Below are 19627 nucleotides of genomic sequence, written 5' to 3'. Positions count from 1 at the left end.
GAGGCATAGAGGAGACACAAATATTATTTGCCAGAACAGCAATGCCTCATTCATTCATTATTGATTGACATAGACTAATTTGACTTCCGGCTTGGAGAGTATTCACTAATGCTTTTAAAACCTTACATCAGTCCTATGAAGGAATATCTATCAAGTTTTAGGTGTGTGTGTGACCCACTTGTGGTAAGATCTATCAGACATTGGGTGTGTCTGTCAATGTCCAATTCACTCGTGCTAACTGACTGATATGTGACTAATGCAGGGCTGTCAAACACATTTCGCCCTGGGAGTCACAATCTTCAACAAAGTCCGGAGGGCCTCACTGAAAATGTGTTGTATTTCCTTGCCATCACAATTTTCTAAAATAGTCCTCTATCCATCGTTTTTGGATTTTTCGATGCTCCCTGACTATCTAGCTTTCATTTGGGTGATTATTAACGAGCTGGACACAGTGAAGAAAGTGTATGAATACAGGTCCATTATCATTTCTATACAGTTTCAATTTAGTTTTAATCATTTTAAAGTACAGTACCAGTCAAAATTTTGAATACACCTACCCATTCAAGGGTTTGTCTTTATTTTGTACTATTTTCTACACTGTAGAATAATAGTGAAGACATCAAACTATGAAATAACACATATGGAATCATGTACTAACCAAAAAAGTATTAAACAAACCAAAATGTATTTTAGAAAACATTTCATGTTACAATTAGTTTTGTTCTGTAGAAAAAAAGAAAGAAAGAAATCAAATGTATATACAGTACATACAGTATATATACAGTTTCAGTCAACATTTCGGACACACCTGCTCATTCAACGGTTTTTCTTCATTCTTACTATTTTCTACATTGTAGACGAATGAAGATATCACAACTATGAAATAACACATATGGAATCATGTAGTAAGCAAAAAAAGAGTTAAACAAATCTAAATATATTTTATATTTGAGATTCTTCAACGTAGCCATCCTTTGCCTTTATGACAGCTTTGCATACTCTTGGCATTCTCTCAAACAGCTTCATAAGGAATGCTTTTCCAAGTCTTGATGGAGTTCCCACATGCTGAGCCCTTGTTGGCTGCTTTTCCTTCACTCTGCGGTCCAACTCATCCCAAACCATCTCAATTGCGTTGAGGTCGGGTGATTGTGGAGGCCAGGTCATTTGATGCAGCACTCCATCACTCTCCTTCTTGGTTAAATAGCCCTTACACAGCCTGGAGTTTTGTTTTGGGTCATTGTCCTGTTGAAAAACAAATGACAGTCCCACTAAGTGCAAACCAGATGGGATAGCGTATCACTGCAGAATTCTGTGGTAGCCATGCTGATTAAGTGTGCCTTGAATTCGAAATAAATCACTGACAGTGTCACCAGCAAAGCACCCCCACACCATCACATCTCCTCCATGCTTCATGGTGGGAACCACACATGCGGAGATCATTCGTTCAACTACTCTGTGTCTCACCAAAGGACAAAAGAACAGATTTCCACTGGTCTAATATCCATTGCACTTGTTTCTTGGCCCAAGCAAGTCTCTTCTTCTTATTGGTGTCCTTTAGAAGTGGTTTATTTGCTGCAAATCGACCATGAAGGCCTGATTCCCGCAGTCTCTTCTGAACAGTTGATGTTGAGATGTGTCTGTTACTTGAGCTCTGTGAAGCATTTATTTGGGCTGCAATCTGAGGTGCAGTTAATTAACGTATACGGTGCAGCAGATGTAACTCTGGGTCTTCCTTTTCTGTGGCGGTCATGACAGCCATTTTCATCATAGCGCTGAATGGTTTTTGAGATCACACTTGAAACTTTCAAAGTTCTTGACATTTTCCGGATTGACTAACCTTCGTGTTTTAAATTAATGATGGACTGACTGTAGGTGGGTGCCGGTACAGAGTCAATGTGCAGGGGCACAGGTTAGTTGAGGTAGTATGTACATGCAGGTAGAGCTAATTAAAGTCACTTTGCATAGATGACAACAGAGAGTGGCAGTGGTGTGGAGAGGGGAAGGGGGAGGGGCAATGCAAATAGTCTGGGTAGCCATTTGACTAGATGTTCAGGAGTCTGCAATAGAGACTGCATCATCTGTGGATCTGTTGGGGTGGTATGCAAAATGGAGTGGGTCTAGTGTTTCTGGGATGATGGTGTTGATGATGATGGTGTTGATGAGCCATGACCAGTCTTTCAAAGCACTTCATGGATACAGATGTGAGTGCTACAGGTCGGTAATCATTTAGGCAGGTTACCTTAGTGTTCTTGGGCACAGGCACTATGGTGGTCTGCTTAAAACATGTTGGTATTACAGACTCGGACAGGGACAGGTTGAAAATGTCAGTGAAGACACTTGCTAGTTGGTCAGCGCATGCTCGCAGTACACGTCCTGGTAATCCGTCTGGCCTTGCGGCCTTGTGAATGTTGACCTGTTTAAAGGTCTTACTCACATCGGCTATGGAGAGCGTGATGACACAGTCTTCCGGTACAGCTGGTGCTCTCATGCATGTTTCAGTGTTATTTGCCTCTAAATGAACATAGAAGTAGTTCAGCTCGTCTTTTAGGCTGTTGTCACTAGGCAGTTCTCGGTTGTGTTTCCCTTTGTAGCCTGTATCGGGTTGCAGACCCTGCCACATCCAACGAGCCTCAGAGCTGGTGTAGTACGACTAGATCTTAGTCCTGTAAATTTTTGCTTGTAAGCAGGAATCAGGAGGATGGAATTATGGTCAAATTTGCCAAATGGAGGGCGAGGGAGAGCTTTGTATGCGTCTCTGTGTGTGGAGTATAGGTGGTCCAGAGTTATTTTCCCTCTGGTAGCACATTTAAAATTTGTTCAAACTGATTTAAGTTTCCCTGCATTAAAGTCCGCGGCTAATATGAGTGCCAACTCTGGTTGAGCGTTTTCTTGTTTGCTTATGGCGGAATACAGCTGTAATGTCGTTCGTCTGTTGTTTGAAGAGAGTCAGACCGAAATGCAGCTTGTAGGTTACTCATGACATTTAATGAAGAAAATGCTGTACATGAAATAACTGAGAATACAAAACAACAAACGAGTGAAACTAATACAGCCTATCTGGTGACTAACACAAAGACAGGTACAATCGCCCACGAAATACAACGCGCACTCAGGCTGCCTAAATACGGTTCCCAATCCGAGACAACGAGAATCAGCTGACTCCAATTAGGAATCGCCTCAGGCAGCCAAGCCTAACTAGACACACCCCTACTAATACACACTCCTAATTAATACAAACCCCAATACGAAATACAACATATAAACCCATGTCACACCCTGGCCTACCCAAACATATAACAAAAACACAAGATACAATGACCAAGGCGTGACAACAGCTCATTCAATGCTATCTTAGTGCCTGCCTCTGACTGTTGTGGTATGTAAAATAGCTACAAAGAATACAGATGAAAACACTCTAGGTAGGTAGTGTGGTCTACAGCTTATCATAAGAAACTCAACCTCAGGCGAGTAATAGCACGAGACTTCCTTAGATATTGTGCACCAGCTGTTGTTTACAAGAATACATAGACCGCCGCCCCTTGTCTTACCAGACGCCGCTGTTCTATCCTGCCGGTACATCGTATAACCAGCCAGCTGTATGTTGATATTGTCGTCGTTCAGCCACGACTCCATGAAGCATAAGATGTTACAGTTTTTAATGTCCCGTTGGTAGTTTAATCTTAACCGTAACTCGTAACTCATGATTTTATTGTCCAAAGATTGCACATTTGCTAGCAGAACTGAGGGAAGTGGGGGTTTATTCGATCGCCTTCAACTTCTAAGCATGCAGCACACTCTCTGGCCTCTTTTTCTCAGCCTCCTCTTCATGCAGATAACGGAGCTCGGGGCCTGTTCCCGAGGAAGCCGTATATCCTCCGCCTCGGGCTCGTCAGAGTCGTGAAAGAAGAAAAAGGATTCTGCTAGGTTCGTGGTGAGTCATCGCAGTCCTGATGTCTAGAAGTTATTTTCGGTCATAAGAGACGGTAGTGGCAACATTATTTACAAAATTAGTAAAAATAAGTCACAAATAACACAGATAAACAAACAAATAACACAATCAGTTGGGGGCATGTAAAACGTCTGCCTTCTGCTCCGGCCCCATTTTAATTTACTGTGGATTGGTATTTTACCACATAGGGGTCTCTTCTGTATACCACCTCTACCTCGTCACAACACAACTGATAGGCTCAAACGCATTAAGAATGAAAGAAATTCCACAATATAACTTTTAACAAGGCACACCTGTTAATTGAAATGCATTCCAGGTGATTACCTCATGAAGCTGGTTTAGAGATTGCCAAGAGTGTGCAAAGCTGTCATCAAGGCAAAGGGTGACTACTTAAATATATTTACACATTTTTGGTTACTAAATGATTCTGTGTTATTTCATAGATTTGATGTATTCACTATTATTCTACAATGTCAAAAATAGTAAACATAAAGAAAAAACCTGGAATGACCTGGACCCCCTCACAGACTGGATCGAGCTGGCAGGCTGTATGTTAAACCCTCCCCACAGGTCTAATGGATGTGTGATTACCCACCTGTAGGAAGAAAATGTGGGTTGTGTGTGTGTATGACCCACCTGCAGCGAGAGAATGCGCGTGCTCTCAGACAGCTCACTAGGAAAGTCCATGAGGTCAACCCCAGCACAGTCCACTGCTCCCTCCTCTGTACAGCTACACTCGCCAGGACACACCACCGGCTCCACCTTCGCCACGGCCGGGACCAGGAAGGTCTCTATCTCTGTCTCCTCCATGGGATCGTCCTCTTCCTCTTCCTCCTGGGGCTCCAGAGGGGCTTGGCAGTGCACCAGAGCCCAGGCCAGGAGCAACACAGTCAGGCCCTGCAGCAGAGATGTCCTGGCCATGTCTGCTGGTGGTGCCTGGTCGTCTCACTTCTTCAGCTACCTGACCTACCTGAGCTGCCCTGTACCACCGATGGTCAGATAGGTCTGGAAAACAGTTTAATAACAGTGTATTTCATCAAAGCATGGATAAATTAAGTAGATATTGTGTCATCAGTGCCCATAGATAACATATCACAATTAATAAGAGGGACACATTTTTTTAATGTTGCCTTTATAGAGGTTTTCAACAGAAAATAAATGCTTACATTTACATTTGAGTCATTTAGCAGAAGCTTTTATCCAGAGCGACTTACAGTAGTGAGTGCATACATGTTCATACTTTTTTCATACTGAGCAAATAGAGCAATGGTCCTGCATAGCCAAATGATATTTTGACAGGAGAGATAAAACATAAACGGATGTGTACTACAGAAGGTATCTCATGTTGCTCACATTGTCAGAACAGCAGGCCTCCCGGCGGTGGTTAGGCGATGGAGGACACGAAGTGTAGTATCTGTGACAATAAAAACATCTTCAATTTGAGTTCCACTGCCCCAACAACCAACCCTGGAGTGCTGAGCAGGGCTGGCCACCCCTGACCACCTGCAAGGACTGAGGATTGTTACACATTCTGTTCCTGTTTGGCTTATTTTTCAAATCTGTTCTCTCATACCTTGTGTTGATTTTATGGGTTGACCTACAGCACCCAGCATCCATGTTCTCTTTTAATAAAATGTCTTGTCCAATTCAGGTTGACTATTTTCCATATAGTTGAGTGAAATATACACAAAGTCTGTTGTTGTTTTTTGTGTGTGTTTTTTTTTGTACAATAAAGATATTTTGCATTGCTGCTATGCAGTGTAGTTACATTGCCTTCTCTTGTGCTGATGGACATGTTCCAAACAGGCACTCTGCTCTCCTGGCTAACCTTTATAAACCATTCATCTACCAGAGAGCGCATAGCACCAGTCTGTCCAATCCAGCTGAGGGACTGGAGAGACACTACTACTTCACCTCTGTGTGTGTGTGTGTGTGTGTGTGTGTGTGTGTGTGTGTGTGTGTGTGTGTGTGTGTGTGTGTGTGTGTGTGTGTGTGTGTGTGTGTGTGTGTGTGTGTGTGTGTGTGTGTGTGTGTGTGTGTGTGTGTGTGTGTGTGTGTGTGTGTGTGTGTGTGTGTGTGTGTGTGTGTGTGTGTGTGTGTGTGTGTGTGTGTGTGTGAACCAGGGGAATCACAGTGTGTCTAAACACCAGCCAAGTGTCTATGTTCACATCAGATGAGAAAAACATGTGACCCTGAGTATGGTGCTGTATCCCCCACACAAATATGTGCACACATACCACCCACTCTGGCAATAACAAATGCACAACGCATATAGCAGGAATCCATTAAACCCCACATGCACTATGCTACTCATAAACCGACTGATCACATTCTCACCCCAACCTAAATTATTAGTTTACACACTCAAAAACATTGAACATTGAATCAAAATCTCAGCTATATAATCTTTTTATATGTTTTATGTGATAGTCTGTAAAAGCTCGTACACATCTGGACAACTGTGCACTTGCACAGCTTACTATTATTCGCTAAGATAATGGTTGGCACTCTGCCACTCAGTCCATAAACAGTCCTGTCATTCACTACTATATTACTATATGATTGGTGGCACATTATCAATTCATAGTCAGCACATAATGCATTACGAACATTAGACTCTGTCCACATGAGAGCCATATAACTTGTGGATTATAATTAATGGACATTTGTGTATGGGTTGATACATTTTTCATTAGGGAAAATCAAGTCTGACATTTCAAAGTAGATATAACAAACTTCAGAAACCTTTTTAAACCTCAAATATGCTATACGTTTAAAATTGCACCATTGCAGTTTTCCTGCAACAGGGTGATCAAATTAATATCTTACATTATATACAGAGCATCTATTTAAAGCTCTGGTCCACATGTTCAAAGTGCCATGAAAGAGTGACTATGGAACTGACAATCATATTCCACCGTAGCATTATCTAACAAGAGCCTAACGTATAAAGTAACAAGCGTGCATGCATAAATACATACTCAAATATTACAGAAGATATCCAGTATACATGCATTCTTTACCTTCTCTGACAGAGGGAGGTTAGCAGAGACAGAGACAGAGGCAAAGCAGTCTGGTTTCCAGTCCAGCCAGAGACAGTCCCATAGCAAGATAGAGAGGAGCCACAGTAACTACACAGTCACTCCCAGGGCCGGCCCTGGTCAGTTCAGATCCAGATCCCCACCAGATGTGACAGGAGAGTGGGAGTGAGAGAGGGAAAGTTCAGAGAAAGAAGGAAAGAAGGAAAGAGAGAAGAGAGAGAGGGAAAACAGTGCGAGTGGGAGAGGAAACTGAGTTGAAGGATAGCCAAATGCCCAGAATTCTTTGCTTTCTTGCTTCTATTTTTTTAGTCGTCTGAGACAGGTTTTTACCAATCCCTATATGGTAATGAAAACATTTCATGTTGTAATTCGTTTTTTCTGTAGAAAGAAAGAAAGAAAGAAAGAAAGAAAAATGTATATACAGTACATACAGTATATATACAGTACAAGTCAAAAGTTGACACACCTAATCATTCAAGGGTTTTTCTTTATTTTTACTATTTTCTACATTGTAGAATAATAGTAAAGACATCAAAACTATGAAATAACACATATGGAATCATGTAGTAACCAAAAAAAGTGTTAAACCAATCTAAATATATATTTGATATTTGATATTCTTCAAAGTAGCCACCATTTCCTTGATGACAGCTTTGCACACTCTCGGCATTCTCTCAACCAGCTTCATGGGGTAGTCACTTGGAATGCATTTCAATTAACAAGTGTACCTTGTTAGAAGTTAATTTGTGGAATTTCTTTCATTCTTAATGTGTTTGAGCCAATCAGTAGTGTTGTGACATGGTAGGGGTGGTACACAGAAGATAGCCCTATTTGGTAATAGACCAAGTCCATATTATGGCAAGAACAGCTTAAATAATTAATGGCACACTTAACCAGCATGGCTACCACAGCATTCTGCAGCAATACGCCATCCCATCTGGTTTGCGCTTAGTGGGACTATTATTTATTTTTCAACAGCACAATGACCCAACACACCTCCAGGCTGTGTAAGGGCTATTTGACCAAGAAGGAGTGTGATGGAGTGCTGCATCAGATGACCTGGCCTCCACAATCACCCAACCTCAACCAAATTGAGATGGTTTGGGATGAGTTGGACTGTAGAGTGAAGGAAAAGCAGCCCAGCAGTGCTCAGCATATGTGGGAACTGCTTCAAGGAGGTTGGAAAAGCATTCCAGGTGAAGCTGGTTGAGAGAATGCCAAGAGTGTGCCAAGCTGTCAAAAAGGCAAAGGTTGACTACTTAGAAGAATAGAAAATATATTTAGATATGTTTACCACTTTTTTGGTTACTACATGATTCCATTTGTGTCATTTCATAATGTAATGCCTTCACTATTATTCTGCAATGTAGAAAACAGTAAAAAATAAAGGAAAACCCTGGAATGAGTAGATGTGTCCAAACGTTTGACTGGTACTGTATGCATTTCTCATGAATCAACAGAGATTAGTATCACAGCAAAACTGAGTGAGTATATTGGACTGAAAGTATCTTGGATGAACTTAAAAGTAATTTCACTTCAAATAGATGATGTTGCTGAATCATACATTCCCTGTTCCTTCTTTGAGCCTGCTACAAAGAGAGTTGTCATGACCCAGGGAGCCAGGAATGGCAGTAACATTGTCTTGTTAGCTATTTGTTCCCTCAAAGGCCTAAACATCCTCTCCTGTTTTCTCATTATATCACATCGAACAACTGCAGTGCTTGAGATTAAATAAATAAACGTTTTACTAAAGATGACCAAAAATTGTAACCAATATGAGCCTAGAATCTGATCAGTATTAGAAAACAAGTATTTATAGAGAACTCATGTAATCCACATTTATCTTGAAAGGGCATTTATTTTGAAGACATTTCATATAGACAGGAAACAAGAGTCTGCCCGAAAGAGGCGACAGACAGGATATGGCCTAATAACTCACACGTTGTGTAGAAGGGTCTCTCTCTCTACATAGTCTATACCTCCCATTAGGCGTTATGGTGTTGTACATCTGCTTTCTGTAAAAATGTCTTTGTATCGCAAATTCCACCAACAGCAAGCCTATTTTTCTATATTCCCTAAGAAACCTCTCAGAGGACATTCCGCCGGAGTTATGTCACATAAATTATAGGACTAAAACTGGATCAAAAATAAATGATAAAGTACGACACAGTGGCTTCCTTCCTGATTCCTATGGCTGTAAATTGTGAATTTAGATAGAAAGAAGTAATTATCACTTATTATCACTATCACTTGGGAAGTTTCCCAGACAGATATTAAGCCTAGTCCTGGATTTAAAAAAACACTTTCAATAACATAACTTTCAATGTTATGTGTTAAAGGGGAACTCAAAATGATCTTTTAGCATTTTTTTCATTAGTCCACTGTTGATAGAGTCCCAAAATGTGTTGCATGTCAGCAGTCAAGTTTTCAAGATATTGGACAAAGTGTCACTGGCCACATCATCATGATGATGTAAAATGTATCCACTTTAAAGTCAAGTGAAGAGTCTGACTAGACTGGCCGTGCACGTCTGCAGAGCCGCATTCCCATCTGAGGCTATGAGGCCTTGATTTGGCCTGTATTTTTATTTTATTTATTTTTATTTCACCTTTATTTAACCAGGTAGGCAATTGAGACCTGGCCAAGATAAAGCAAAGCAGTTCGACACATACAACAACACAGAGTTACACATGGAGTAAAACAAACATACAGTCAATAATACAGCAGAAACAAGTCTATATACAATGTGAGCAAATTAGGTGAGAAGGGAGGTAAAGGCAAAAAAAAGGCCATGGTGGCAAAGTAAATACAATATAGCAAGTAAAACACTGGAATGGTAGATTTGCAGTGGAAGAATGTGCAAGTAGAAAGTAGAAATAAAAATAATGGGGTGCAAAGGAGCAAAATAAATAAATTAAATACAGTAGGGAAAGAGGTAGTTGTTTGGGCTAAATTATAGGTGGGCTATGTACAGGTGCAGTACTCTGTGAGCTGCCCTGACAGCTGGTGCTTAAAGCTAGTGAGGGAGATAAGTGTTTCCAGTTTCAGAGATTTTTGTAGTTCGTTCCAGTCATTGGCAGCAGAGAACTGGAAGGAGAGGCGGCCAAATAAATAATTGGTTTTGGGGGTGACCAGAGAGATATACCTGCTGTGCTACAGGTGGGTGCTGCTATGGTGACCAGCGAGCTGAGATAAGGGAGGATTTTACCTAGCAGGGTCTTGTAGATGACATGGAGCCAGTGGGTTTGGCGACAAGTATGAAGCGAGGGCTAGCCAACGAGAGCGTATAGGTCGCAATGGTGGGTAGTATATGGGGCTTTGGTGACAAAACGGGTGGCACTGTGATAGACTGCATTCAATTTGTTGAGTAGGGTATTGGAGGCTATTTCGTAAATGACATCACCGAAGTCGAGGATTGGTAGGATGGTCAGTTTTACAAGGGTATGTTTGGCAGCATGAGTGAAGGATGCTTTGTTGCAAAATAGGAAGCAAATTCTATATTTAACTTTGGATTGGAGATGTTTGATGTGGGTCTGGAAGGAGAGTTTACAGTCTAACCAGACACCTAGGTATTTTGTAATTGTCCACGTATTCTAAGTCAGAGCCGTCCAGAGTAGTGCGTCTGCTAAATGACTTAAATGTAATGTAATGTAATGATGGTGGACAGGCGGGCAGGTGCAGGCAGCGATCGGTTGAAGAGCAAGCATTTAGTTTTAATTGTATTTAGGAGAAATTGGAGGCCATGTAAGCAGGGGTGGAAGTAACAAATTACAAATAATCTTGTTACTGTAATTGAGTAGCTTTTGGAGTACTTGTACTTTTTTTTCAAATTCAGTAATTTTACTTTTACTTAAGTATGTTCTGAATGAAGTATTGTACTTCGCTACCTTATTAAAACCATCCGTTATAGAGTACAATTTTGTAGGCTGTTCATAATAGAAGATCATAACGGCATGGAAATTTTGCAACTCTGAGCCAGAAAAAAATGCTCATCGTTGTCTAGTCAGTGGCCAATTAAATCAAATTTCACGCATTGCGCCAATCAAATCAAGCTGTGCACACAAACTGATGATGGTCGGAATATTTTCCAAACGGCAAAAATAACTTAGTTTAGTATGAGACATGTCGTGAAAGATTGGAATGTTTTTTATCAAAGCAGTTTGTGTGAAAACAATGGAGATGGAGGAAACTGTTTGGTTTAAATTAGTTTAATTTATTGCACCAAAGAAAACAAGTGATTAACAACAATAGAGATAAAAACAACAACAAAAAAGCGGTGTGCAGGTGTGGTTGGAAGCCCAAGGGCTTATATGGAAACCACAACCAAAACATATATACAATAGATAAGTACAAACATAAAAACAGTTAGTTAAAACAGATAACAAAACTATTAATTATAAATGTATAAATTAACTGATCTGTAATCACAAACATTTTTTAGTTTTGTTTAAATGTGTGTGTGTAGGTGTGCATGTGAGTGTGTGAAAGTTAGGCTATATGGAGGAGATTACTGAGTAGTTTGCTTCATCAGGCTGACCCCCAGTCTTCTCTTTAAGTTATTGTGAGTATGTGAGAGTTAGGCTATATGGAGGAGATTACTGAGTAGTTTGCTTCATCAGGCTGACCCCCAGTCTTCTCTTTAAGTTATTGTGTGTATGTGAGAGTTAGGCTATATGGAGGAGATTACTGAGTAGTTTGCTTCATACGTCTGACCCCCAGTCTTCTCTTTAAGTTATTGTGAGTATGTGAGTTAGGCTATATGGAGGAGATTACTGAGTAGTTTGCTTCATCAGGCTGACCCCCAGTCTTCGCTTTAAGTTATTGTGTGTATGTGAGAGTTAGGCTATATGGAGGAGATTATTGAGTAGTTTGCTTCATCAGGCTGAACCCCAGTCTTCTCTTTAAGTTATTGTGAGTATGTGAGAGTTAGGCTATATGGAGGAGATTACTGAGTAGTTTGCTTCATCAGGCTGACCCCCAGTCTTCTCTTTAAGTTATTGTGAGTATGTGAGAGTTAGGCTATATGGAGGAGATTACTGAGTAGTTTGCTTCATCAGGCTGACCCCCAGTCTTCTCTTTAAGTTATTGTGTGTATGTGAGAGTTAGGCTATATGGAGGAGATTACAGAGTAGTTTGCTTCATACGTCTGACCCCCAGTCTTCTCTTTAAGTTATTGTGAGTATGTGAGTTAGGCTATATGGAGGAGATTACTGAGTAGTTTGCTTCATCAGGCTGACCCCAGTCTTCGCTTTAAGTTATTGTGTATGTGAGAGTTAGGCTATATGGAGGAGATTATTGAGTAGTTTGCTTCATCAGGCTGAACCCCAGTCTTCTCTTTAAGTTATTGTGAGTATGTGAGAGTTAGGCTATATGGAGGAGATTACTGAGTAGTTTGCTTCATCAGGCTGACCCCCAGTCTTCTCTTTAAGTTATTGTGAGTATGTGAGTTAGGCTATATGGAGAAGATTACTGAGTAGTTTGCTTCATCAGGCTGACCCCCAGTCTTCGCTTTAAGTTATTGTGTGTATGTGAGAGTTAGGCTATATGGAGGAGATTACTGAGTAGTTTGCTTCATCAGGCTGACCCCCAGTCTTCTCTTGAAGTTATTGTGTGTATGTGAGAGTTAGGCTATATGGAGGAGATTACTGAGTAGTTTGCTTCATCAGGCTGACCCCCAGTCTTCTCTTTAAGTTATTGAGGGATGATGTTTTAGCAATGTGAAGATAATAAATCCAGAGTATGGTACCTCTGTATCTGATAAAGAATTGACTATGTGAGGTGTGGCAGTGGGGAAGGTGAATGTTATCACAGTGTCTTGTGTTGTTTCAGAATTAACCTGGAAGAATCCATTGAAGGGTTTAGGTAGACTTCTGGGAGGTATGAGTATTTGTAGATGGAAGTGCATAATTGGTGTACATTAATGTTGTAAATAGAAAAGATATTGAGTTTTTTAAACAAAGGTGCAGTTGGTGCCAGGTAATTAATTAGAGGAGACTGCTAGTCTTGAACATTTATTTTGTATGATAAGTAATTTGTGTAGGTAGGAGGCATATGTACTGGCCCAGACAATATTACATTAAATGAGATACGGGTAAATTAAGCTATTGTATAGAGTTTGGAAGCAAGCCTCATGAGCCAAAACCCTAATATTTCTGATGATACCAACAGATTTCATCACTTTGTTGCAGACGAATGAAATATGATCTTTCCAGGATAACTTCAAATCAATTAAAACTCAGAGGGAGTGGATGTGACTTGTTCCATTTCATTCCCACCAAATCAGATTCTGACTGTTTATTTTTCTAACTAGTGAATACAATACATTTAGATTGTTTAACATATAAAGATAAAACACTTATCTGGAACCATTCAGACAATTTGGCCATGCCTGAGTTGGCTTCACTAATTTGTTCATAAAAATTGTGTGATAAAATCAAATTGGTGTCTTCAGCAAAGAAGACGCCACAGGATATCTTGGCTCTGGTAGACGCACAGCCGGCTGCATAAACAAATTGTCCTCCAACCACTTATATGTATATTCATGAAAACCGTAATAATGCCATTTAGAAAGTAAAATTTCATGATCAACAATGTCAAAGGCTTTCGATAAATCTAAAAACATGCCAAGAGCGTATTCATTGTTGATAAGGACTGTAAAGATTTGATACACAAGTTGCAAAAGAGCCATATCTGTGGAGTAGTTTTTACAAAAAACATATTTGTGCTCATATAGAATACAGTGTTGATTTAAATGTTTAAACATACTATTATAAACCAATTTTTCTAGGATTTTTGAAAAACATGGTAGTACAGATATTGGGCGATAATTTGTAAAAGATCTTGGATCACCAGATTTATAGAGGGGGATAACTTTGGCAATTTTAAAATCTTTAGGAACAGTACCAGTTTGCTGTGACCAGTTCTCTTTCAAGCACAGTAGAGGCAATGTAATGCAAGCTTTGCTTACCCACGATGGCGAAGGTGGCAGCCTACAATAACTCTGCCTCAAACATGAGAAAACATTGTAGAGTTAAGATAACTAGCTAGCTATGAATGACAAAAACTGTGTTTTATGGATGGCTTTGGCAGCTGGCTATCTAATAGTCTAACTTATGTAAGTTAGTATTAGCCTAGTTGTCAAGAATACTAAAGTTAGCAAGCTATCCTTGCAGTAAGAGGCGCAACTTTAGTTTTAGAAGTGGGGGGGGGCATAATAGTTTTTTTATCCAGTCGGATAAACACTCGAAAGAGCCTACCCGACTGCTCAGAGGTGTCCGTGTGGCCCTAAAGCAGACCGTTGCCTTTTTTGTATCACATTACAATTACAAAACTGGGGGTTGGGGGGTGCAATGTCATAATGTGGGGGGGACATGTCTCCCCAGTGAAAGTTGCGCCCCTGCTTGCAGCTAAGTTATCTGGCTAGCTACATGGCTAACCAACACTTGATGATGATAGTGACATTGAAGTGCAAGCCATAATGGCTATGTGTAGTGGTGGCTAGCTAGCTAGCCATGTAAGTTATCTGGACTAGCTAACAACATTAGACTAACATCAGCAAGTGAATTAGCTAGCTAGAAAGCTGACGTTAGCTTGCTTGGTCATGACATACCATATTTAGACATTAGCTGACTAAACTCCACTCCATAGTGAAGTAAGGTTTTGAACTCCACCAACGTAGTGGAGCAGAGACCAGGCTTTGTGGATTTCAGCTCAGACTACATCAATTCACCCAAGGTCAATACTTTAAAAAAGTATTATTATGAAACACTTACCTTGTACCTATTATTGTCCTCTGTAGTTTTTTTAGGGGGTAGATAAGCTTTAATAGTGCACATAGATTGTGGCTTCTATCACCATAATGGTCTGCATAATTTTCCAATCCGCCATATACAGTGGGGAGAACAAGTATTTGATAACCTGCAAAATCGGCAATGTTTCCTACTTACAAAGCATGTAGAGGTCTGTAATTTTTATCATAGGTACACTTCAACTGTGAGAGACTCACATCTAAAATAAAAATCCAGAAAATCACATTGTATGATTTTTAAGTAATTAATTTGCATTTTATTGCATGACATAAGTATTTGATCAACTACCAACCAGTAAGAATTCCGGCTCTCACAGACCTGTTAATTTTTCTTTAAGAAGCCCTCCTCTTCTCCACTCATTACCTGTATTAATTGCACCTGTTTGAACTCGTTACCTGTATAAAAGAGACCTGTCCACACACTCAATCAAACAGACTCCAACCTCTCCAGAATGGCCAAGACCAGGGAGCTGTGTAAGGACATCAGGGATAAAATTGTAGACCTGCACACGGCTGGGATGGGCTACAGGACAATAGGCAAGCAGCTTGGTGAGAAGGCAAAAACTGTTGACGCAATTATTAGAAAATGAAAGGAGTTCAAGATGACGCTCAATCAGCCTCGGTCTCAAAGAAAACCATTAGTAACACACTACGCAGTCATGAATTAAAATCCTGCAGCGCACGCAAGGTCCCCCTGCTCGAACCAGCGCATGTCCAGGCCCGTCTGAAGTTTGCCAATGTGGTCTGATGAGACAAAAATAGAGATTTTTGGTCTAAACTCTCCTCACCATGTTTGGAGGAAGAAGGATGAGTACAACCCCAAGAACACCATCCTAACTGTGAAGCATGGAGGTGGAAACATCATTCTTTGGGGATGCTTTTCTGCAAAGGGGACAAGACGACTGCACCATATTGAGGGGAGGATGGATGGGGCCATGTATCATTTACATTACATTTACATTACATTCGTGAGATCTTTACATGTATCGTGAGATCTTGGCCAACAACCTCCTTCCCTCAGTAAGAACATTGAAGATGGGTCGTGGCTGGGTCTTACAGCATGACAACGACCCGAAACACACAGCCAGGGCAACTAAGGAGTAGCTCCGTAAGAAGCATCTCAAGGTCCTGGAGTGGCCTAGCCAGTCTCCAGACCTGAACCCAATAGAAAATCTTTGGAGGGAGCTGAAAGTCCGTATTGCCCAGTAACAACCCCGAAACCTGAAGGATCTGGAGAAGGTCTGTATGGAGGAGTGGGCCAAAATCCCTGCTGCAGTGTGTGCAAACCTGGTCAAGAACTACAGGAAACGTATGATCTCTGTAATTGCAAACAAAGGTTTCTATAACAAATATTAAGTTCTGCTTTTCTGATGTATCAAATACTTATGTCATGCAATAAAATGCAAACTAATTACTTAAAAATCATACAATGGTATTTTCTGAATTTTTGTTTAAGATTCGGCCTCTCACAGTTGAAGTGTACCTATGATAAAAATGACAGACCTGTACATGTTTTTTTAAGCAGGAAAACTTGCAAAATCGGCAGTGTATCAAATACTTGTTCTCCCTACTGTATATATTTTTGTAAATATATATATGATTTAAAATATATATTTGTTTTAATATATTTTCCTTTTATATTATTTTCCCCCGAACCCTACCACCGCTATAGTTGCGTGATTTCGTTTGCTGAAATTCATATGTTTTTATAAACGTTAATCAAATACAACCACTAACTGTTTCCTTGTTGAGATTCAATTGAGCTGCCCTCTTAGAGCAACAGGAATGACAAACAGTCGGTTGTATTTGATTAACGTTTATTGAAAAAGTATGGATTTCAGAAAACAAAGAAAGGCACGACACTACTGTGGACAAACATAGGTACAAGTGAAAAGTTTCATAATTAGGGTGAATCAATGGAGTCGGATCTGAATTCCACAAAGCCCGGTCTCTGCTCTACTCCATTGGTGGAGTTAATAAGAAACTTCCTTCACCGTGGAGTGGAGTTTAGTCAGCTTGAGAGACCTAGGATTTTTAGTTATGTACTGTAATCTAGAAGACACAGACTCAGTAAATTTAAATGTGCACATAACTGTGTGAGTCCACACAATAGGTACAGCTAAACATAGACTATTATGTGACCCGATTTAGGAAACTAGGCGTATGTCGCAAGTCACGACTTCACAGGAGAGCCGTTTGAACGTTAAAAAAGTTATATCAAAATATGTTTTTAGCAGAAGTGTCTTCTTGAACATGTAAACTTCCATGTACGTTAATAACAAACTTGTATGCCATCTGTAAAAAAATGAATAAAATTGTTAAATTACGAGCCTAGTTGGTTAAGCCACAAACAAAGCTAGCAACCTTCCCACTAGCCATGATTGGCTGAAATAATGAGTGGGCTGGACATGCCGAGAGAGGAGAGAGGATTGGTCTGCCATAGAAGCTCGTCAGTCTGTGTTGGTAATCATGTCGAACAGGTCTTATTTTAAATTATATTGTGTAGTGGACCTGCATAAATGTTGCGCTCCACATTCTGGAGGATCACATTTTGAAATCAGTGGAATTAGAGTATGATAGCTACAGAAAAGTCTCTGGATTACATCTTCAAACTATGGGCAACCGTGGCATTCCTGACAGGGAGACACGTCCATGCATGATGATGTATACAGGTAAGATAGCTAGCTACATTTTCAAATATGACATGTTTTTGACAGAAAGTGGTTTCATTTCAAGCTCAATTGTACTACTAGCTAGCTAGCTAGCTAACTTTAGCTGGCTGGCTCCCTAGCTGATGCTATTATTCGTATCTCCAAGCACTGTGGAATTGCTGGCACTGTTCATTGTTGTTTAACTAGCTACTGTAGCGTTAGCTGGCTGGCTCGTTAGCTAACATGACGTGTGTGAACTTACACTTTGTTAACCTGGCTAGGTACATTGTTTATATGTCATAGGCTGAAGTGTACTGTTAACCAGCTAGATAACGTTAGCTGGCTAGTTCCATTTGCAGAGCCGTGTGCTGTTCTAGTTAGAACCTATTGTTACCTAACTAACATTGAACATGGTTGGTTAGCTCCCAGCACTTTGGCATTGTTGTTTAACTACAGCAGCTAACATTGTCTGGCTGGCTCGTTAGCTAACGTTACGTGACGTGACGTGTGTACAACACCCGTTGAATATGGCCGGTGTCAGTAAACGTCTGCAAAAAAGCGTTGAAATTGTTACCAGCAGAACTGGTTAGGCTGTTTTCATGTTATCCAGAGGTAAACCAATCATCGGCCAGTGTCAAGTGTGCACTTCGAAAGCGAAACAATATGGGTGGGGCTAAAGCTTAGGGTGAGGGTGTGAATGATGCTGAATGAATGTAGACAAAGAAGAGCTCTTCACTAGATAGCAAAACACTCAAAGGCGATTTTCTCAAAAGTGAGTTTACAAGTTGATCAACTTTCAACGCAGAATTACTTTACCATTGTTCCGCAAATGCAGTGTATGACATACCATTTTGAACCTCTACTTTTATCTAATGTAAAAAACACCATTTCAAATTTTGCCACATAAGACCAAATCCAGGTGGTGAGTTACATATCAAAATTAAACAACTTTTTAGGTCTGAGAACATCTGAAAAACTCACCACAGTCTCGGTATCTGAGATAATAAGTATGGAAAGTCTGTGTTTGGGCTATTGTAAAGTGAGTGATATGATGAACTAAATTTCCACATAAAGAAGAATTTGCCAAAATATTCAGTATATGTATTTGTCACTATACAGGTTTGGTCTACCTGAAGCATCATATTGACACAATGACATAGGATGAGAGGAATAAGAGAAATAGGATGGCGCAGTACTGTAGGCTGCAGTCTTGCGAGCTCCGACCCAACTTTGCTATTTTGTGATTATTTTGGCGTTTATCTTTACAAAATGTGTCCGCTATCATTTCTTATGATCAACAAGAACTTCCGAACATCAGATCTTCCGTTACTAACCTCAATTCAGGCTTCAACTTCGACTAATGGGCTCTTTGTGTAATTCCGAACCACTTTTTGGGCTATCCAAGAGGAAACGCAGGCAAAAAAAGAGTCAAGAGAAGCCGAGATTAAGGTGAAGCGAAAACTTGACACCTCTTCCCTCCATTCTATTGCCTGGCTTTTGGACAAGATAGCCCCCATAGCTATCCCACTCAATGGATTCTCCATTCACTGAGCAGACAGGACATTGGATTCAGGGAAATTGAAAGGGGGAGAGGTTTGCCTCTTCATCAACAGCACATGATGTGCTGACACTGGCACAGTGGAAGTTTCAACCCATTGTTCACCTATCTTGGAATACTTGATGGTCAAATGCCGACCCTTCTACTTCCCGAGAGTTTTCATCTTTTATCGTGACCTCTGCATATATTCCACCTCAGGACAATGAAAACAACAAGCTGGCACTTAACAAACTCTACGAGGATATAAACAAACTGCAAACCGTGCATCCGGAGGCTGCTTTGCCGGTGATTTCAATTCTGCATCATTAAGACACATATTGCCCAACTTAAATCAACACTTCTCCTTCCTGGGGCAATAAAGTACTAGACCACTGTTACTCTACCCACAAGCAAGCATGCAAGGCCCTCCCTCGTCCCCCCTTCAGGGCTAATCAGATCATGACTCTATACTCCTGCATCCTGTTTACAAGTAGAAGCTCAAACAGTGATGCGCTCCATTGAGAAATGGTCCTCCGTTTTGGAGGCTATGCTACAAGACTGCTTTGCTGACTCTCTCCAAGGCCGAAGTAAGGATTTATTTTATTGTATATTTTACCCCCTTTTTCGATCTTGTCTCATCGC

At 40.5% G+C, this 19627-nt stretch overlaps 1 protein-coding gene across 1 annotated transcript in view; it reads right to left on the bottom strand.

Moving 5' to 3' along the window:
• podn (podocan) overlaps positions 1–7214 on the bottom strand; it is a 43553-nt gene extending 36339 nt beyond the window's left edge. Inside the window, exons 1-3 of the mRNA XM_046300292.1 lie at positions 6973–7214; positions 5303–5363; positions 4586–4954 (exon numbers count right to left, since the gene is read on the bottom strand). Coding sequence (XP_046156248.1) covers positions 4586–4870 — 285 coding nt within the window. The 5' untranslated portion in view covers positions 4871–4954; positions 5303–5363; positions 6973–7214. The remainder of the gene's footprint in view (positions 1–4585; positions 4955–5302; positions 5364–6972) is intronic.
• Between the last annotated feature and the right edge of the window lie 12413 nt (positions 7215–19627).

The sequence above is a fragment of the Oncorhynchus gorbuscha genome, linkage group LG15 (genome assembly GCF_021184085.1).
Source record: "Oncorhynchus gorbuscha isolate QuinsamMale2020 ecotype Even-year linkage group LG15, OgorEven_v1.0, whole genome shotgun sequence".
NCBI lineage: Eukaryota > Metazoa > Chordata > Actinopteri > Salmoniformes > Salmonidae > Oncorhynchus > Oncorhynchus gorbuscha.
Note: the sequence above shows the minus strand (reverse complement) of the source record. Positions and strands in the feature narration are given on the sequence as shown.